General features: G+C 47.7%; 1 protein-coding gene across 1 annotated transcript in view; it reads right to left on the reverse strand.

Moving 5' to 3' along the window:
- Window positions 1-2,820: 2,820 nt before the first annotated feature.
- The window catches only part of LOC8033098 (TWiK family of potassium channels protein 7), a 54,855-nt gene continuing 35,261 nt past the window's right edge, over window positions 2,821-22,414 (reverse strand). The window contains exons 2-3 of the mRNA XM_029993650.3: window positions 5,762-6,081; window positions 2,821-3,620 (exon numbers count right to left, since the gene is read on the reverse strand). Coding sequence (XP_029849510.2) covers window positions 3,216-3,620; window positions 5,762-6,081 — 725 coding nt within the window. The 3' untranslated portion in view covers window positions 2,821-3,215. The remainder of the gene's footprint in view (window positions 3,621-5,761; window positions 6,082-22,414) is intronic.

A 22,414-nucleotide genomic window follows, 5' to 3' on the forward strand; every position in this document is an offset into this window, starting at 1 on the left:
CGTTCGAGTATCCTTGAGCCCCACTAGTGCCAGTAAGCTCGTGTAAAGTGAAAAACATTCCAATTAAATATCGTTGCACCGCCCCTTTAAGTAAATGCCCCCGTCTGCTTACCTGCAGATCGCGCGAAGAACCAGTCACAGTGATCTATACACATTTATATCACCCGGGTAAGAAAGGCCAAGTCACTGGACAGTGGACGGATCCGCGGCTTCGAATGCTTCGCAGCAGAGGGCTGCAGCGCATGCGCAGTAGGCATTCCACAGCCCAGTAGACAAAGATGGCAGCACGCAGAAGGCGGTTATTTGAATCGTTTAAAAGGGAGTTTGGCGAATGACGAGGCCCAGAACTTGTTTAGATATATTAGCGCCGGTATGTTTCGGCGACGCCCTCGTAGGGTGTCCGTTCGTGAAGTCACGAACAGGATTTGCCTCGCCGTGATTGGCAGGATTTTCCACGCCGTGAACCGACGATCGGGCGGGCATTATGAGTATACAGGAAGGTTTGGCCAATCGCGAACTTCGACAACAGCGACGCTTTCGGTCGCGCAGGTCGCAAATACTTAGTTTAAGCTGAAGTCCCGGCTCAAGTCTCGCTACAAGTTAATGCCCAACCAAGCAGCGTCGAAAGCGCAAGTCACTATAGTCCGTTGCAACTCAAGAAGGTAGGGCGAGGGTAAAAAGGGCCTGGGATGAGGAGGCAGACGCGGAGCGCTAAAGAAAGAAGGAGGTTTCCCCGTCTCTTCTCCAGCGTTTCGTCTGCTTCCTCCTGCCCGGCCCGTCTTACCCTCGCCCTACCCTCTTGAGTTGAAACGAACTTTTCTGTTTACGATTAGCTCAGGGATAGTAGAACACATAAAGAAAAATGACGAGTATGATGATGGTGCCCTCCTGACGCTGTCTGAGTGGTCGCGTCAGCTCGTAGCGTCGGCTGCATCTGGACTTGAGCCTGAGCTGAAATTAAGTATAACTTAAGTGCGCGTTATCAAGCCAAGCATGACGTTTCGCAAGCTCACGTCCAGAGTTCAATGTCACAGCTAAAAGTGGGTTTGTGTTTTTTCCGCCATATAAGAGCTGCGATAGAGGCTCCTCCCACAAATAAGATGCTACACTCCTAGCTTGCCCATTAGGACAAGGGCCGAGACGAGGGGCAGTAGGACGAGATTAGCTTTTGTGGGCGCCCATTTTGAAAAAGAGCCCTGGCGGATTGTCCACCATGTCCTTGACGTCACGGAAATGATATGTTAACTCAAAGGCGCATGCCAATAGACCAGCTGCGGGAAATTCGAAAGGCCACGACAACATCTGCACCTGCCCTTGTTCGCTCGCCATCGTCGACTCCGTCGTCTGCTATAGCAGGTTCTATAAAGGCAGTCCCCGGCATTCTTTTCGCTGCCGCCGACGGCGCTGCGTCCTTTGAAGGAAGGTCTATTTTGTCTGGGAACTTACCGAGGAGGGAGAGGGAAGCTTTTTGTTTTATGTAGTTATTACGTTGTGACATACCATAGCTTAAGAATCTTGTAAGCGCGAAAAGGGGCGACTGCGAATAAGATGACCCGAGCCAAAGTTTGTTCGTGTCCCCTTCTTCGAATCCGTCTTTGCGCTTACAGGTCCCCTGGGAATCACTCATCAACATACACTCTAAAAAAAGTCTGTGCGTCTACTTTCACGCACACCACACGGAGAGCCAATCACCGCAACTTACGGAGGCAGCTCAGCGAATGACGATGGGCAAACATCTCTTTAGACCAAAGAACGCAGTCTGAGTTGTGACATTAAGCAATGCAAGCGTGACGTTTTTCATTGCTTAATGTCACAACTCAGACTGCGTTTTTTGGTCTAAACATATGTTTCCGCATCGTCATTCGCTGAGCTGCCTCTGTAAGTTGCGGTGATTGCTCTCCGAGTGTTGTGCGTGAAAGTAGACTTACAGCCATTTTTTAGAGTGTAGCCCAACAACATGTCTCGTTAAAACAGTGCAAGTCGAAGTGTTTCTTTTTCGGCCTCGTGATTCGCTAAAATATCCTTTCTTAGATCCTTGTAATTGGTTCAACGAGTGTGCCGTTTTCCGCAGGCAAGACAGACGTGCGGACATTTATTTCTTTAGAGCCACGGTATGTGACGAACGTGTTTCCAACGCCAGCGGAACTGCCTACTGCAATCAGTCGGACGCTGTTTTATCATCATCATCATTATCATCATCATCATCACACGTCTGTAGCCACTGACAACCAAAGGGGCGCAAGGCCTGAAAATTCACGAGCATCTCATAATTCCGCAGCCAATAAGGTTTCGGCATTGCCCGACAAGGAGGTCGCCGAGCAAATCAAGAGGTTTGTTCACCCTGCTTGTGTTACGCACTCAGTGTCTATAGACTGGGACCACTGCGTTCGCGTTTTGTGGTGGGCGGAACGGAAGTTATCGGTGGGGTTGCCGTCGTGTTTTAGGGGGAAGGGCGTGTTATCAGTGACGTGACACTTGATCGCCGCTGTTCTAACGGTCACCCTGGAGTCTGAACGGTTGCCTGCATTTGGCGACTGACGACGGTGTGGTTCAAAGGGACACTGAAGTGAATTGCGAACTTACGATTGACGATGGATGCTTGTTTCCCGCCCAGAACTGCCGATTCAGTGTGTATACAAGATGGGCTCCAGAGCGTCAGAAATCAGTGGAAACGGGCCTACCGTGGATAGAACCTGCCTTGGCAACGCGGTCTAAATGTAAAGACGGTCTAAACACTGGCGTTCTCTGCTGAAACGTTCAACATCAGTGACTCGACCGTATCGTCCCAGTCGACTGCTTGTTGTAGAAACACTTCAAGAAGACAAGAATCAGCTTCGCAAGTACATTTTTTTACAAACCCCCATCTCTTCCCACAACATTCGGCTAAAAGTTTCTAAAGGCAAAAAAATTAAGTTGTCTTCCTAATAAACTCATCGGAATCGCAAGATACCTTAACCATAAGAAAAGGTTGGATTCGGCTTCAGTGTCCCCTCAAAGCGGACTGCCAGCGGGGTTTGAGGGTGGATGCCTCGACGGCCAGCGCAGCCGCTGCAAGCGCACGTGCTCCCTCGATGGTCGGCGCTAGCCCGCGCTTATCCGGCCCCTTTTGCGCGGCCGTGGGCGAACAGGGCCCTGCCCGCGCGGCGCGCTCTGGTGGCGAGCAGGGTGCTCGGGGCCACCGCGACGAACGGCACTTCGGCAGCGGCCGGCCACCGTCATTCGTCCGAGTCGTCCGAGTCACTGATGACGCCCAGCTTGTGTCCCACCGAGCGGAGCTTGTGCACCACTTCCTCCTGCACCAGGTTGAAACACATGGCGATGAGCGCCAGTCCCACGAGCAGGTAGAGCGAGCAGATGACCAGCTTCTCCTGGGAGCCGCTGTCCGAGACCACGGTGTCACCGGGCACCAGGTCGCCGAAGCCGATGGTGCTGAGCGTGACGAAGCAGAAGTAGGAGCCGTCCAGGTAGTTCCAGTCCTCCCAAATGGAGAAGAGCACGGCACCGCCGCAGATGTATCCCGAGATGATGGTCATGCACAGCAGGATGGGCACGGTCACGCGCGGCCGCTCTTCGAAGTCTACGTCGTCGAAGTAAGCACCGGCGAACCCGTCCATCTTCGCCTGCGGTGCGGGTGAATAAGTTCTTTAAGATTTGGAAACCAGTGGAGATGTTGGCACTAGGGTGCCTTCATGTGCGCTTTGCTTAGGGTGGTGGCATCTCGCCATTTTGTCACACACGTTTATTTTTATTTTTTGTTAAGGAGCGCGTGACAGAGCGTGTCCCTGCACGCGCTTGTGGCGCTGACTGTGCTTTGGCGACATTTTGTTTTCGTCAATTTCTTTGTATTTTTCCCGTGAGCGCGTGCTGTCGGCGTGTGGTACCACAAAGGGTGGCATCACCCTAAACAGAAGGACATTGAGGCACCCTAGTTGGCACTGGGTAAACAATGTTGAATATGATAAAAAAAAAGAAAAAGAAGAAAACAAACAAACAAACGAGGTCACAGGTAAGGAAGGAAAGTGTGCTTCTGAAACCTAGGTGAAGCCGTAGTTACATATCACACAAAGACTCACTACAGACAGGATGATAGAGGTATCTGCGGACAGGTATCGAGTATGTTCAAAGCATATGTTTTGTTCATACATATACATGATTCAAAGATGTCTGCAGAGTTTTTGCATAACCATACTGACACAACCGCCATAGAAGAAGGAAACCTCCATCGGACAGTGTTGGCAGAGTGTCTTTTGTATGATAGCAATGTGACCGCGACTTCAAGAATTCGCTTCTATTCTCAGTATTCCCCTTCATAGCAGGAGGTGTAAAAGGCCTTTCGGGCACATTTCCTCTGGGCTCTGTAAAATATATCGGCATAACGAAATTTACGCTATTCTGTCTGAGGTATACCTTCCCCACTCTCACGGGTCCCTAAGCGTGTACCGCACCAAAATGTATATATGGGAACACGAATAATGATTTTGAATGTGTTAGAATATATTGCCCTGGTGCATGCAGCCGTCTTTCGTTTGAACGGTCGTGGTTTGGACTTGACAGGGTTTCGTGAGGCCGCGGCGCGGTTCCCGCCGTGCTCTTTCGCTCCGCCCGTTCGCCGATTACGTTCACTTTCCCTCTTATGTAACAGGAAACGTCTTCCGGCACGCTTCCAACGACGCGCCGTGGGAGCGGGAAAGGCCGTGGCGGTGGCACAACGTACGCGACAACGTAAAACCGAGGAGCAGCGACGACGCCGTTTGCGCGAAACCACCGACATCCGGGAAAAAAGATAGGGTCTTCGAAGACAACAGTACGGACAGTTGCGAGGTTGCAATTCCTATTCTTCGCTGAGTGGGAACACCTGCGCTCACCCTTTTTGCTGCATCGCGAGGCGGAATACATTACAGACATACAATCCCCCCAGCAAGCAGGGCATCTGGCTCCCGCCATGTCTCTACACGTGCGAGCCTTCGCTTGCTGATGCCCGTGGGGCATCAGTCGGAGGGGAGGGGGGGGGGGGGGGGGGGGGGGGGGGGCTAAGCCTGCAATTGCTGAAACGCAGCGCATCCGAACCATTGAGCCAATGCAACTCCGTGTGAGTGTCACGTGTCCTTCGGGAGGGGTGCAGCGACGCTCAGGGCGCATAGTCACGTGGTACGCGCCGGATTGGCTGGAATAGCTCGTTCCGCTGTAGTTCACGGTAAGGTAAAGCGAAGTATAGACGTCGCTTATAATTCATTCTACACCATATAAAGAGGATGTTCACTTTCCCGATACGGAGACAGCCAATCACTACGAACAATAGAAGGACATCTCAACGACTCACGAAGCTCGGAATACAACGAGACAAAAATACAGCGATGTGCGCAGGGCCACATGAGCGTGACGTTTCACTCGCTCATTATCCCTGCGCACATCGACTTATTTTGTGACATCATCGTATTTTGAGCTTCGTCATTCGCTGGGATCTTTCGGTTGTTCGTTGTGATTGGCTGTCTCATTGTTCTGCAGGAAAGTGAACTAATAGACGCTTTTTTTTTTTTAGAATGTAAACGTTAGAAGGCCTAAAGGCTAAATGGTTCACACAATTGCGACTGCTTGTGACCAAGTGCATTACAACCCCTTGTGATCTCTTATGACGAGAGAGGACGCTCGCCGTAAGAGATAAAAAAAAACTCGGTCGTAAGCAACCTCGCAAGCGTGTGAACCAACCTTTTAGGCGAATAAACATCGATAAGTTAAAAACCGAGGAAGCCTCGCCACGTACGTCCTCCTCGATACCCCGGCCCGAGCGGCCGACGAGGGCGAGCCCCTGACCGGGTGCGCCGAGTCCGGGACGCTGGAGCCCGTTCTCTTCGACAAGGAGCCGGTTGACGCGGCAGCGGTCGCCCGAGGCCCTCAGGTACTGCTGCTGGCGCGAGTCCCGCTGGTCGCAGCTGCACAGCTGTCCGTACACGTACTTGAAGGCCCGGGCCAGGATGTCGCCGATGTTGGTCAGGTAGAGCAGCATTAGCGGGATGCCCACGATGGCGTACAAGATGGTCACCATCTTGCCCCAGTTGGTCTTGGGGGCGATGTTGCCGTAGCCTGCAAGCAAGCATCGGACGGAAAGCGGACGTACAGTCAGAGGGTTGTGATGCCATGTCCGAGTCTGCCGCAGGCACGCTGCTTGAACATCACAAAAAACACCGTTTTTTTTGCGGTTGGTGGAAAAAGGGGTGGGGGGGGGGGGGGGGGGGGGGCTTGAGTACCTTGTCTTGCACATCAATTAGTATTCATGCAGTAGCTCTCAGTTTTTATATCCACGAGTGGATTATATATGGTCATCCGCAGGCGGACAGCGGACACGTACACGCTACCAAGAAACGTGACTTAGAAGCCTTCGTGACTTGCTCAATTAGTAACTGAAAGCGTTACTAGAACGGGTTCCCATACAACCTGGAGGTAAGGCGTCAATATTCGTCGACAGTTTCCGACTTAAAGTAATTTAAAGGCTAACATGAAGTCAGAAAAGGAAGATGATGAACAGTTTGAAGTTACAAATTATAATACTTAGTTAAAACTTATACTTTGAGTAACTGTAACTCGGTCGCATTTTCGGGTAACGTGAAACTTGTTCAATTAAGTTTACTTCCCGAACTCGCGATACTCCTAGAAGAAATCGTATTGTTTATTTTAACGTAGAAAAAAGGTTGAAGCCAGGAGCTATATGTGGATCTTAAATTGATGGGACTATAGTCGCTGAACACTGCTTCGACTCTAATGCAGCAGCTTGTTCACAGAAACAATCCTAATATTTCTTGGCGCCGCTGTTGAGATTTTGAGGCCAATAGTTCATTACTTCAGCTGGCTCGCCTTTTCACGGGACACGCAAGGCGAGCTTTTGGTTTATTGGTTGCTTTGTTGTTTTCGCGTAAATTTAAGCAAGTCCCCCAAGAATCTGGGAATCCAGAAGTACAAAGTTTTAACTCTTACAGATTGCATCTTCTTTATATTTCGACCAAGTCTATAGTGGCGTATCAACTTGTTTTTGACTGAGAGAGCAAACCCCCCTCCCACACCCCAGGGCCGGGGGTTGGTGCCCTTGGTATCTCTTGGGCGCCGCCGGCCAGTGTTTGCCCTGCCCAGTGGCGGCTGTTTCAGAAGGGGGGGCAAAACACATGCCATGCCCTCCCCCCCCTCCCCCCCCCCCCCCCCCCTGAGAAATGGGAGGGGCAAGCGCCCCTTGCCCCCTTCACCCCGTTTGGTACGCCCACGAAAGTCTACTATTAAAACGCAAGGAGCCGGTGTGATGTTTCATAGCAAACATTTATTCTTATGAATTATCTTATTTCTAAAAAAAAACACAATCTTAAGTCTGATAAATAATTAACACAAATTGCATGCTAACACACGTGTTTCTGTTTATAACAACAACAATCGTGATGGTATGAGCATGTTTGATCACCATAGTACTCAGGGTTCCATTGTAATAGTATGCATACAAATGCGTGATCGATTCGTGTATACGTTGCACTTTAAGTTCTTGGCTATTGGGTGAAAAGACCGCTTATCCTCTTGCAGGCTGCTAAGGAGTACAATTTCCGGCAGCCAAAACAGTTTTAGAGGCACTATTCGAGCGAGCCAAAAGGCACTGTCAAATTCAATTGCTTCCAAGCGGCGCCAGAAGAGCTGATTACGGCCACCGGCTAGAGACCGTGACTTTCTAAAGTAGCAAACTCCAATAAAGCAGAAAGAAATGGTAATTGGCTCGCTCAATGAAAGCCAGACTTCTTTCTTTTTTCTTTTTTTGTTTTCGTTCTTTGCGCAAATGCAAATGACACGGCGATAATGAAGGAGCGCTGTTTAAATCCCCATCCAACCGCCGAGGGACTGAAACCAGATGGAATATCAGTGGCTGGGCCGTTAAGAATTATGTGAGGACGGTACATTTAATTTCATTCCATTTTATTATCCCTGAAAGGTACGTGAACAGGGCATTACACGGTAAATTTGAACAACAGGTAAATAAAACAAAAAAAAAACAGTTGATTAATTATATAAATATCGACAAAAATGCAAAAAAGAAGCAAAAGGGAGCAATAGGTGGTGTTAGCTAAATATGGTAATTATTAACAGTTTGGAGGTGTGCCTTGCAAAGGTCTCTGAATTCATCCTCATTAGTTTCATTTACAATTAATTGAGGAAGATAATTGCAGTTATTAATTGCAAGACCCACTGGGGAGCTCTTAAATTTATTACTCCTCGCGAATGGATTTATTTTTAGGTTAAGATCCAGGCGCATGGAAATGTGTGATGGTGGTTATAAGTAAAGGTCACGAAAAGAAGAGGAGGAAAAGATTAGTTTGTGGAAGATAACAAAACGGGAGAGATTAGTTCTTTCAGACAATGGGCACAAGTCAAGTGCCGAGTTTAGTGTAAATATACTGACTTTTTCGAAAGTAATCATGTGATATAAAACGAATCACCATGTTTTGAACAGATTTATAGCTTGTAAATAAGAAAGGTTTGATGAGGCCACCAAATAAAGTAAGCATGGTCCAATTTAGATCTTGCAAAAGTGTTTTCAACAGTTAGTTCAACACAAAGGGTGTGAGGTATGAGTTACGTTTAATACATACAAAGGATTAACATGTACTAGCCACTATAGTATTAATATGAGTAGCCCAAGTGAGGTCGTCAGAAAATGCTACGCCTAGATATTAATAGTTTGACACTTCTTTCAAGGGACATCATTAGTAAGGAATAGTTACTCATTGGTGAATTACGTTGACCGGGTTGATCGCTTACACTTTTTAAATATTACTTTCATTTGCCGCATATCGCAACACTGTGAAAATATATTTAAAGGGCCTCTGACACGCCAAAAAAAATTTTGTTTCATGCTATAGGCGTTGAATCGGCATATCAGGACATTAAATCAAAATTCTTTCCCTATAGAGTTGCGTAGTTTTTTTTTTAATAAAAAATAGAAATACGAGGCCCAATTCAAAGTTCCCGCCAGTGCGCTGTGATGTAACAGTGTACCGCAAGGTGTCGGGGCGGTCAGAAGGGAGGCATTGACCTACGTCACTAAAAGGGAGTTCGCCGGAAGTCATGTGAGTTACACTCCTCGTGCTCTCCGCGACTGTGCCTAAGACTTTTTTGTTTTTTTATTCTGCTCTTTGTATGAGCGATCGTAGAAAAAAGTTTCAGTTCTCTTTATCGCTGCACCGTTGGTTAGTTTGCGTGCTGTAAAAGTTGAGGACGGAGAGTCAGTGGATCGACATGATGGAGGTCAATGATGAAAGCGCTGCGAGTACAAGCCAGTGTACGAGTGCATGCCGTCAGTCCGAAAATACAGAACTATACTGGGCACAAAACAAGCTATCAAGTTTTGAAAAGAAAAATTTGAGAACGCTCGCGGAGATTAGAATTGCTAGCGTATGACACGCCCGATCGGATTGTTGAAGGTTCAGACACCGAGGTCGTTGAATCATCGGATACTCTCCAGGCTGAAGATGCCTGCGGCCTAAAGAATACGAACTGGTGAGTGTACCTAGTACAAGTAAACGTCGAGCATAAAGTGCATGTTTTGTCATTCCCCATGACCCGTCACAGCTTACTCTCCCACTCGAGAATCAAGTCATTCCTCAAGTGACGTGCATTAGGATTCTCGGCCTCTTTCTCCAACAAGACGGCGGAGGAGGATCACACGCGCTTCAACGTCTCACGCATACCAGGAATCAAATTCTTCGTATGATGGGACGAATTGCCAACAGACGACACGGCCTGAAAGAGGAAGACGCTACCCGTCTCATCCAGGCACTCATCATTAGCCGTGCAACCTACTCTGCCCCCTATCTGACCCTCAAGCCTCGGGAACAAGAAAAACTCGAAGTACTAATTCGCCGGTCTTACAAACAAGCCCTCGGTCTTCCACCAGGCACCTCGACACCACGTCTCCTGTCTCTCGGCATTCACAATACCGTCGAAGAGCACATTAAAGCGCACCTCATAGGTCAACGCGAACGTCTCAAGCTAACACCTGCATGCGGGCAGGTTCTAACTCGTCTGGGCTATCCGATTCAAACCTTGGGCCACAGTGAAACGATTCCCCTCACTGCTGTTTATCGCACCAAAATTTCTGTTGCCCCAATACCCAAAAACATGCACCCCGAGTTCCATCAGGGGAGACGACAGGCTCGCGCCCGCGCTCTTAAGAAGAAACTTCAATATACCCGCCACGTCAGATACACTAGCGCCGCCAGTTACCCGGGTCGACTGGCCATGGCCGTGAGCGTAATCGACAAAGACATGCGGGAAGTGACCACTCGCGACCGTTCCTACCTCTCTCCCACTCGAGGCAGAAGCTCGCTATTACGTTCACCCCAGCTATCACATCTCTTTCAATAGTTACTGACTCGCAGGCAGCTTGCCGTAGTTTTGGCAACGGTCGCCTCTCCAAACTTGCTCATCGAATTTTAACTTATCACCCCCCTGAACAACTCCCTACAGTATCCTTGATATGGACGCCGGGGCCTAATTCCCTGAGCGGGAACGAACGCGCACACGCGTCAGCCCGAGCTTTAACCCTCCGGGTCCCGCCACCGTAGGAAGAACGATCCCTGGTCCCCATCCCGATTCCCCTTACCTATCGTGACATCCTTCAACATCTGCAATTGAGTCGCCGCACCCTTCCTCCGCCGCACGAATCTCTAACGAGAAAGGACGCCGTAGATCGGCGCATGTTACGAAAAAAAAAAAAAAAAAAAAACTTTTCCTTACCTCAGTCTTTTGCATGCCATGTTCCCTACAGTATACCCGACAAACAAATGTCCCCTGTGCATCGAAAAGGCTTCATTATATCACATCACGTGGGCATGCCCTAAGATTCAGGCTGCTGCCCCAGTTCCCAACCCAAACGCCGAGCAGTGAGAAGCTGCGCTGTCCGGCTGGGATCCGGACGACCAGCGTAATCTGGTCTTGCGGGCCCGAACCGCAGCGACAGCTACAGGGGTCCTGGCATGAGGGCTCCTCTCGCCTCGGAAGAGCCCAACTAATTGTTTATTAAAAGTTTTTTCTCTCTTTCTCTCTGTCTAGAACATGTGTAGAACTTGTTCACTAGGTGCACATGCAGCCGATGCGTCGTGGTGCCTAATTCAAGACTCTTGAGTGCCGCTGCTGCAGGGAGATGGGCAGGAAACTTGCAGACTTGCAGCCGATAGGTTGCATAACATCACACGAAGAATTCCCACTCGTTTGCTTGAATATAACAATGCTCAAGATTGCATACTTCGAACTTCACGACAGGAAGTTTCCAATGCCCCGGGTTAATCACAAGTTAGTCTACATTTGTTGCCTACAGTCTACAAGTTCAAGCTGGAGTTGAAAGACAATCACCGCGCAGGAATTACCTTGACATTTTCAATTTGCTGTACTTTTAGGAAATACCGGTACACGGCATACCGGCGGTTCGTACGCTGGGTGTGGGCAGGCTGGGCAGCTTTAGTAAACTTCGCCTAGGGTTGTAATCTTCATCACTAAAGTGCATCGAGCATATCCATCGCTTACCCACGCATTCTAATAGCTGTCCTGCGGGAACTGCAGTCAGCCACCGGTCCATCTCTTGTATGTCTCTCGGAAATGCCTGCAGTGTGATCTCTTCTTCAGTAGCTGAAATACCGGGACAGTCCCTCACACAGCACCTTCTAGGCATTGTAGTTGATCACGTCAATTCACTGACTCCTCTTCTTATTCCTTTACAGCAATGTTAGGCGATGAAAAGCAAATAAAAGAAACCTTGTCTGCTTGGATAGCTCGTGGAGGTGCGGAGAATAGCAAAAATATTAAAAAAAATTATTACACGCGGTCGCGGTAAACACGAGGAGGGATACAACTCACGTGACTTCCGGCGATGCCTCCCTTCTGACCGCCGTGACCGCCCGACGCCATGCGGTACACTGTTACGTCACAGTCCACTGGCGGGAACTTTGAATTTGGCCTCGTATTTCTATTTTTTATAAAAAGAACTACGCAACTCCATTGTGAAACAATTTTTTTGTAATGTCCTGATATGCCAATTCAACGCCTAGCATGAAAAAAAAATCTTTTTTTTTCGGCGTTTCAGAGGTTTTTGAAATCCTGAGTCATCGGGGTTAGTAGTACAACAATAAATAACACAATCGTCCGCAAAAGTTTGATGGACGATATTAGATGAAGAAGAAGATCATTAAGTTATATAAGGGATAGAACCGATCCCAGAACGCTGCGTTGGGAACACCAGATATTACCGGAAGGATGGATGATTTGTCCTGGCCAAGACATACTGCTTGAGTCCAGTTCGTTAAGAATTCAGCTATCCAGGGTATAATAGAAGGATAAAATTTTAGTTCAGAAAGCTTATACAAAAGTCGTTGGTGAAGAACGGGGTGAATGCTTTTGAAAAATCAATAAAAATGGCATCGGTAGGTTTAGATGAGTGAAAGCTGTAATGCAGGTCAGTAAGAAATTCGAAAAGATGGGTCTCACGAAAATAACTCCTTTGGACACCATGCTGATTATTTCATATTAAATTATTTTCTGACAAATAATTCATAATTTGAGAGTGGATGACATGTTCCATTATTTTGCAAGGCACACTAGTTAAGGAAATGGGTCTGTAATTTAAACAATAATTTTTGTTTCTGGATTTCAAGATGGGTGACACACTCCCAAATCTCCAGTGCGCGGGTAAGGTAACTAATTAAAAAAAATTGTTGAAAAAAAAAAAAAAAGGTTGGAGGATATGAGCTTTATTAACTTGAGAAGTTTTGAACAGATATTGTCGGCACCGGGAGCTGAGCTTGGGGAGAGTTTTTCTATTACATTCAAGATATTGTTCGGGTAGAAGATAACTGGTTCACACTGAAAATTAGGCACGCTACATATCTGACCTTTAATAGTGGCAACTGTACTAAGGTAAACAATAATGAAAATAACTTTTTAAAGACGGTAGTTGATTCCAGGTTAGTTAGCACTTGGTTGAGCTCATTGCATAGCTTAGGAAGGGAGTCATCTTTTCCTGGGATGTGTAATTTTCCAAAATGTACGAGGATTGGATATTAATAGGCTATAAAGAACTTGCTTGTAAAATTTATCTTTCACTTTCTTAATGTTGCATTTAAATTATCTTACGCAATTTGAATATTTTTAAAATAATACCGAATATTGGTCGTTTTAGGTTTAACAATGAGACGTTTCTTTTTTATTATTCAATTTTCTGAGTGTATACGTAAACCAGAGTTAGATAGATAGATAGATAGATAGATAGATAGATAGATAGATAGATAGATAGATAGATAGATAGATAGATAGTTTATTTAGTGCCGGTCAACAGCCGTGAGGCCTACAGGACAGTACACTTTGTCATGTTTCGCACAGTGGCGTTAACAATAAAAAGGGTATTACATAGGACAGTGTGGTTGCCGAGGAGCACAATAGAAATTAATCTGACGCGTCATCAAATCCTAGTTAGTTAAAAATAAAAGTGGTTGCCACGGGCACACTAAGATAAAGTCAAGTGAATATGTCATCTTGTAAAAACATTGAATTGTATGTATCTTGTAACCGAGTCATTGGACACTTTGAATGAATATCTGTATAAAATGTGTGAATACATTTACACGCCTTCCCAGATGGGACACGGAAGCACAATGATGACAACAACTCGTCGCAATCAAGAGTGCCATGCACAACTTTTCTCAAAAAGTTCATATCATGTGCAAGCCTCCTGTCGTGAAGAGACTGGAGGCCTATGTCTGCTAATACCGAGCTATGGCTGTAAAAACGCCGACGACCAATGTGCCTATCGTATACAATACGAATAAATTTCCGCTGTACCTCTTCGATTACATTGCTGTAGCCGAGAGAAACAGAGTTCCATATTACGGATGCGAACTCTAAACGCGGCCGGACAAGTGAACAATATAAAGAGAGAACACAATGAGGGCTTCTAAATTTTCTAGTTATCCGTGACACCGCACCAAGACATCGCAGGCCTTGATTAACTATCTGTGACACATGTTGATGAAAAAACAGCCTGGAGTCCACTTGAACACCAAGATCCCGTACAAGAGATACACGCTTTATGTGCCCTCCGGAAAGGTTGTAGCTGAACACTATGCTCTCGTGTTTCCTGCTGATTGACATGACTGAAGTCTTCTTGAGATTAAGTTGTAGTCTATTTGTTATGCACCACTGCTCAATTGAACATACGTCGTTTTGTAACAACAGACAATCCTGTACGTTCTCTACCCTCCTGAACAGCTTCAAGTCATCTGCGTACAATAATGCTTTGGAGTGCAGCACCTGCGACGGCAAGTCGCTGATGAACACTAAAAATAACAACGGCCCAAGGTTAGAGCCCTGGGGCACACCAGATAATGATAAAAACGGCCCGGACAAACAATCTGAGAAACTGACTTGATTCTGGCGGTTTCTCAGGTAGCTGGAAAACCATGAACAGTAAGTAGGGCATAAGCCATATTTTTTAAATTTTGACAAAAGTATGTTGTGCGAAACCCTGTCGAAAGCCTTTGACATGTCAAAATAAATAGTGTCTACTTGACCGCGGTTGGCTACTGAAGGGCCGGTATATCCAAGGAAGACACTCATATTATAGTCTCGATTGATCAGCCTTAGTCTCGAGTGTCTCGATCGATCAGCCTTCGCTTTTAATACAATATGAGGTACAATGCTGACATCAATTTTTAAAATGTTTCTTCAATTTGGCTTGACTGTTCTTTCAGTAAAGTTCAGCCCGCATACCTTTGTTATAAACATTGATAAGTTTAGGGGTCATGTTTTACTTACTATTCGAAGGGACATTTCAACCAGGACTAAGTTATGGTCGCTTATTTTATCGAGAACACGAACCGGTATCACCTGATCAGCATTCGAGGTAAAAACACAATTCAAAACAAAATATATTCTTGTAGGTTCTAGAACTATTTGGGATAGACTGCAGCTATTCATTGCCTCAATAAATGTGGACACTATACTGCTGGAGCAACACAAGACGGCAAAACTCTCTTCCTTCCAGTCAACACCCGGACAAGCAAAATCACCACCAAGAATGACGGTACTACGAGGAAATAAAGAAAAAATGTGCTCCACGCAAGTGTACAGCTTTTCAAGAAAAGCACTGTCACGGCCAGAAGGGCGGTAACAGGCGCCACCAATGGCAGATAATGAACGATGTCCTAAGAGTACCGATAAAATTTCAAGTTCTTAATATACTGATAAGAGGGATGTAATAAAAGATTATAGAGGACAATTAAGACTGCTTACGTATAGGAATGCCTACGTGCAGCGCATTCCTACAAACGGCACGCAACGTCTTCCTTTTGCACACGGCGCACCGGCGGTGACATCACGCTTCCCCAGTGCGCAGGCGCGGTCTCGCGGGCTCCACGGCTTCCGTGACGATGCATCTGCGTTGCTGTGCTTCTGGCCAATGGAAATTTAACTGCCGTTTCGCTGGCCAATGGGAATTCAACTGCCGTTTCGCTGCTACAGACGGTTACAGACAACGCCGGCTTCGCTCCATGGGACAGTTAGTGCTTTCGCATTAATAGTTTTGCTGATAACTATGAGAACATTACTGTTAAATTTGTAGGAATCCTGCTTATTAGTTAAGGTGATTTTTGGCAGAAAAGTTGCTCTTTTCAGAGTTGCGTCGGCATTGTTGGTTTTTTTTTAAACTTTCTATGTTGGTGTCGGTGCTTTGGGGGAGCATGTGCGGACGCATCGCGGCCGAGGTGGGAGGGTTTCCCCCGCGGTCGTTAAGAAGCGTCTCGAGTTTCGGGAGTCTGCTCGGACCGGGACTGGGAGAGCCCTTGCTTGGAGATGCTTGTAGCTTTTAGCCGAATGTGCCTGTATATAGAGGGTTTAGCCGCTTAGTGTAAAATTGTCACTTTTTACCCGATGTAAGAATTTAGCTGTTGGCGCCAACCAGTCTGCGTAAAATGCAGGGGTTGACTCTAGAAAGAATTTGAATTTGGCGGTTGGAGCGCCAGGCTGACAGCTCGCCGACCATTGGAGAACAGTGTACAACGTGGGAGGGGTGAAATTTGAAGGGATTGATCGGTCCCTGAGGGGAAAGGAGGCCCTTACGAGTCTACAAAAGGATCCCCGAGAGGATTCTGGAGGATTGGTTTCGATTCGATTTTGGGAGACTGGAAACAAAAGTACGGGGTTTAATTCTGGGATTTTAACTCACTGTTGAATTGTTTTGTTTCATAATAAACGTGGCCACACTGGCCAGTGTAAAGCCAACCAACGTCGCAATGTGTTCAGCGGGATCGAACAACTTTTAGTATTTTTTTTATTATAAACTTCCCGGGGGCTGTCATCGGGTGAGCACCATCATCGGTCGTCACCATCCGGACCAGGACGCGCCCACCCCCATACCACGAGGTCCCGGCGAGGAAGTTGACTACTACCACCAGAGGAATTCGCACGATCTTTACGAGACAAATATGACTGACTAGAAAGTACTTCGCCATCGCTTATTTCAGGGTGAAGCCATGTTTCGGTTCAAATAATGATTTTGGCACCTGACACATTCATGATTGATAAAACAAGATCTTGCTTAGGCAAAAGATCATGAAAGTTTGAGACAAGCACCCCGAGATCAACACACCCATCTCTGCATGTTGTCCTAGATTTGTGAAATCATCTCTGAATCTTCGGCTTAAAAATTCTTAAGCAGAATAACGTTCATCGGCTTCAGAACAATACGCGTGTACTGCTTTCCGTCAGCACAAAGCTTGTTATACACGAGTTTCACTTTAACGTATTTTTCCCTGAACTGCGCACTAAACTCTCACAATTTGCCACGGTGATGGCAAACCCCAGGCGTAAAGTCTTCGAATATGGACACTTTCAGAGAGGGTAAATGTTTCTGTTTGTTGGCATTATTCAGCACGCTTTGTTTACTACGGTAGCCTATGAGCCGTACCACGATAGGTCGCGCTAACTTACCATGCCCGCGGCCAATGCGATATGTGCGTTCAAGCTCTCCAACCTCTACGCCAAGGTTTAGTTTTATTAATTATGATCCTTGTCCTTCTGTTGTTAAGGTCGTTGATACCCGAGTTTAAGTTGAATATTTTATCGCGCGAGTTGCCAATATCTCCTCGAACGTCATTCATAGTAGATTCAACTATAGCGAGGCTTTCTTTAATGTCAGTAATTTCTTGCATTTGCTTCTCTAGAACTGACGTTCTGCTTGAGTTTGTCAATACCTGTACTGATAGCGCTAAGTTTATCGCGGGTTTCTTTCTGGTATTTGTCATTCGCCGACGCAACGTTTTCTACAAGTATGCTTAATTTTTCTACACTATAGAAGGGTCAGGATTAAGTTTGACATTCGCAGAAAGCAACAATAATGCGTCTAGGAAAAGAAGGCAGCTATTTTGAGATATCGAAAGTAAACAATTGAGTGCAGAAAGAACAAGGCTAAAAAAAAGAAAAAGGTTAGTAAGCGGTTTTTGTCGATGGGGCACGGCACCTCGAAGAGCAGTGTGTTATTTGAACGTTCGCATTTTTAATTTTTCAAATACCCGACCCGTGTTATAAACTAATGATGCGCGTTAGCATAAACAATTAGGCTTATGAGAAATTTAAGTTATACCGTCTGCAACTGCACTTTGTTTTGATGTGAGTAGTAGAAGTTGTGCCCAGGGAAAGCGTGTCAGCCGAACTGCCTGCATAGCTGCCAGGCTATAAACATTGGTTTTGAATCCCGGAGTTTTTCTTAAAACACAAATTAAATGTAAAAAAAAAAGACACAGGTTTTTCACTGCACACACTGAACGAGCAGCCACCGTTGTGAAACTGCACCATTAATCTTCGTTTAGTTACGTTTCTTGTCTGGTAATTTGCGTTACAATACCCAAAACCGATTTTTCATTTCTATACTCGTTCTACCCTCATGGAGTTAACTTGAATGAACATATATAACCCGATAGAGTTAATAAAGCAGCAAAAAAAGTGCATTGTCATGGCGCTCGTCGCCGTCTAGACCAATCAGGGCGCACAGAAAAATACGCAGGATCGCGGCCCATTCACCGCCACGCGCTCGTGTCCATGGATGCCTTTGTCAGCACTGCAGATGCGTTATGCGCTCTTTCTCGCGTGTATTGAGACGGGCTGGCGCTAATGTGCGAATGGCCCTTAATTAAAGACTTCCGGTTTTCGAGCTAGACGGTTGGCTTTGCTGTGTTTGCGAGATCAGATCCTCACGCGCCATTTTTGAGTCTATTACGGGACTGTAGCTTTCAAGTTTGGGCAGCGCCTCAGGCGAGCGAAATCGAATACTTCCCTGGCGATATTTTTGCTGCGCGTCATTGCACTTTTTCATGTTTCTCGTGGACTGTATAGACCTTTGCAAAAAATCGCCTAGTGCGCGCGGTCATCTTTGTCTGCTGGGCTGTGGAACGCCTTATGAGCGTGCGCTGTTGATCTCCTGGGCGGTATATCGGACGCTGCGCATGCGTCCACAGCTAAGTGACTCAGCATTTCACACCCGGGTGATAGGCGATGCAAAGGACTATACAGTCTAAAAAAAAGTATGCGCGTATACTTTCCCGCCCAGCACTCGGAGAGCCAATCACCGCAACTCACGGAGGCAGCTTAGCGAATGACGATGCCGAAACATATGTTTAGACCAAAAAACGCACTCTGAATTGTGACATTAAGCAATGCAAGCGTGACGTTTTGTATTGCTTAATGTCACAACTCAAACTGCGCTTTTTTGGTCTAAACATATGTTTCGGACGTCATTTGCTGAGCTGCCTCCGTGAGTTGCCGTGAGTGGCTCTCCGAGTGCTGTGGGTGAAAGTATACGCACAGACGTTTTTTAGAGTGTAGGCTGGCAGAATTTCATTGGTGGATAAAACTTTTCGGGTAAACGACAAGAACAAAGAAGAGTTAAAAGAAAATCACTTCTTGACGTTTTGATAGGACAGCGCAAGGTGCATTTTTCTTGTTTCTTTAAACCTTTTGTAGCTCCTTCATTCACACTAAAAAAGTCTGTTCGTTTACTTTCACGCACAACACTCGGAGAGCCAATCAGCGCAACTTACGGAGGCAGCTCAGCAAATGACGATGCTGAAGCATATGTTTAGACCAGAAAACGCAGTCTGAGTTTTAACATTAAACACTGCAAAACGTCATGCTTGCATTGCTTAATGTCACAACTCAATTTATGTTTCGACATCGTCATTCGCTAAGCTGCCTCCGTAAGTTGCGGTGATTGGCTTTCCAGGTGAAAGTAGGCGCACGTGCTTTTTTTTAGAGTGCAGACGCTCTTCCTTCACAGCGCGTCAACAAATGCTGACGCATGCGTGTAAACATATGTGGTGCGAGCATAATCGAACGCTGCAGTGGCGCTTTGTGCTCGATGCAAGCATCGCATGGGCGTCTTATACGGGCGGGCTTGCTGGCCGAGAGAAGCACAGTAAGACGTAATTTACTCTAAAGGCCCATTCACACCTGTGCAACCGAGTACGACCGAGAGAGACAAGACCGGTTTCTAAGCCTCTTGCGACCGCGGAAGACCAGATGCGCTGCTGCAGAGCAGGTCCTACGCGGTGTTTAAAAACCGGCCTTGTCTCTCTCGGTCTCACTCGGTTGCAAGTGTGTGGACGGCGCTTATGGTGCAGGGATGATGCGTTAAAAAAATGAGGGAATATGCGTGGACAGAAAGTGTGCTAGGGGTGCCCTGGGGGTACCCGATTAATAGCGCCGCCAAGCTTGTTGGCAAAGCAAAAAAACAACAACAAAAAATTAGAATTGATCCGTGCATAGGTTAACTATGCTGCATAAATTTCCGTAGAACTACAACCGCAGCTGATACAACGCCCACGGGCTCCTGTCAGCATGACGATGTCGGGTGCGCCAGAAGCGAATGACCGTGGCTCGGAGTCCGTTAGAGGCAAATGTGCAGCCTCCCGAGCCGCCACCTTCGAGGCGTATACGAGGAATGGCGTGCGATTGTTTTTAACGCTTCGCCAAGTCACGCTAGAGAGTCGCGTGAACTGTCCGCGCTGCAGAGCACGCGAGCTCGGCCACTAGGCCGCTGCCCAGAGCGATAAGCGAAGATTGCGCAATCACGGCTAGTGGGATCGGTGGCCGAATGTGCTAGCGCACACTAGTAGCGGCGAGATGTTTTGGTGGAGCCCTCCTATGGTGTCCTGTCGTGTCGTCATTAATTTGCGAACAACAAGTGCTATGGTGTTTGTAAAGAGCATAGTGGAAGCTTGGAATGATTGCGCTCTCAAAGCAGCTCTGGCAACAGCGTCAAAATTGAAGTTCTTACATTCTTCTTATTTCCACCGATGAATAATCTTTTGCTGACGTTACACTCTAAACAATGCCTGTGCGTCTATTTTCACTCACAACACTCGGAGAGCCAATCAGCGAAACATACGGAGGCAGCTCAGCGAATGACGATGCCGAAACATCTGTTTAGACCACAAAAACGCAGTCTGAGTTGGGACGTTAATGGGGTATCCACACGGGAGAAATCCGCCCCTTTCCTCCGCGGAGCGCGCATCACGTGAGACATACGTCATCCCTTTCTGACGCCTCGCGGCGCGTTCTCCTCCGTGGCGGAGGCGCGGAGGCTTCGTTCTGTCAGCACGAAAGCTCCGCAGGTGCACGCGGCGGAGCCGGGGACGGAGTTTCCCGGGTTGTTGACGTCACGACATCCGTCCGCGGAGTTCTCCTTCGTGTGGATACCGGTATCCACACGAAGGAGAACTCCGCGGACGGATGTCGTGACGTCAACAACCCATTAAACTCCGTCCCCGGCTCCGCCGCGTGCACCTGCGGAGCTCTCATGCTAAAACTACGAGGCCTCCGCGCCTCCGCCACGGAGGAGAACGGCGGCGCGAGGCCGCGAGGCGTCAAAAAGAGATGACGTATGTCTCACGTGATGCGCGCTCCGCGGAGGAAAGGGGCGGATTTCTCCTTCGTGTGGATACCCCTTAAGCAGTGCAAAATGACTGCGCTTTTTGGTCTACACATATGTCTCGGCACCTTCATTCGCTGAGCTGCCTCCCTAATGGGGTATCCACACGAAGGAGAACTCCGCGGACGGATGTCGTGACGTCAACAACCCGGGAAACTCCGTCCCCGGCTCCGCCGCGTGCACCTGGGGAGCTCTCATGCTAAAATACGAAGCCTCCGCGCCTCCGCCACGGAGGAGAACTGGGAGAACGTCGCCGCGAGGCGTCAAAAAGGAATGATGTATGTCTCACGTGATGCGCGCTCCGCGGAGGAAAGTGGAGGATTTCTCCTTCGTGTGGATACCCCTTAAAGGGGTATCCACACGAAGGAGAACTCCGCGGACGGATGTCGTGACGTCAACATCCCGGGAAACTCCGTCCCCGGCTCCGCCGCGTGCACTTGCGGAGCTTTCGTGCTGTCAGCACAAAGCCTCCGCATCTCCGCCACGGAGGAGAACGCGCCGCGAGGCGTTAAAAAGGGATGACGTATGTCTCACGTGATGCGCGATCCGCGGAGGAACGTGGCGGATTTCTCCTTCGTGTGGATCCCCCTTAAGTTGCGCTGATTGGCTCTCCGAGTGTTGTGCGTGAAAGTAGACGCACATATATAGTGTACAGTCAGCATTCGGCCAATCGTGGAAGGCCGACCACAGCGAAGCTTTTGATCGCTCACGTCGCCAAGAGGCAACATACAGTGACTCCAGGGACCCTAAACTCGTCAAACACAAAGTTGGAGCCGAAAGTTCGCAAAGCGCCCCGATTGGACGTTGCCGAAAAAGGCGCGAAGTCATCGTCGTGTTGGGCCAATCACTGCGCTCCCTCAACTTTGGCCCCAACTTTGTGTTCGACGAGTTTAGAGACCCAGCGCACAGTACCTCGGAGTATGTGGAGCGAAAGATCGCGCTGCAGAAGCCAGGGATCCTGGGTTCAATCCCCACCCCTGCCCGTTTCGATCTGGATGAGCATCGTACCGGCGTGCGGTCGTGTATCACTACTGTTTGATGCAAGTCAAAAACCCCAGGATAGCGGTTGTACTGCATTGACTAAATTTCTCATCTACAGCTGAGAGACAAGCCGCCCGTTGAGGCGACTAAGTTAAGGCTGCATGAACATACCCACACCCCAATTGCGGAAGCACGGCTGCCGAAAGGGTGTTTATCGCCGTTTCATTCAGACAGGAGCGCGTCGCTTTGAAGCGAGCAAACGAGCAATTCAGCAGATAAGAAAGGACGCGCGTGCGCGCTGCCCGGTGGTACCTCGGTGACGTTACACCCGTTTCCAAGTTTCGTGAAACTGACTTGCCAACTTTGTACCGCCATCCAAGAGCGGAGAAAGACGCAGTTCTACATCCAAAAGAAAGAGAGAAAAAAAAAAATGGAGGAGTC

The sequence above is a fragment of the Ixodes scapularis genome, unplaced genomic scaffold, assembly GCF_016920785.2.
Source record: "Ixodes scapularis isolate PalLabHiFi unplaced genomic scaffold, ASM1692078v2 PGA_scaffold1__304_contigs__length_218370807, whole genome shotgun sequence".
In the NCBI taxonomy this organism is placed as follows: Eukaryota; Metazoa; Arthropoda; class Arachnida; order Ixodida; family Ixodidae; genus Ixodes; species Ixodes scapularis.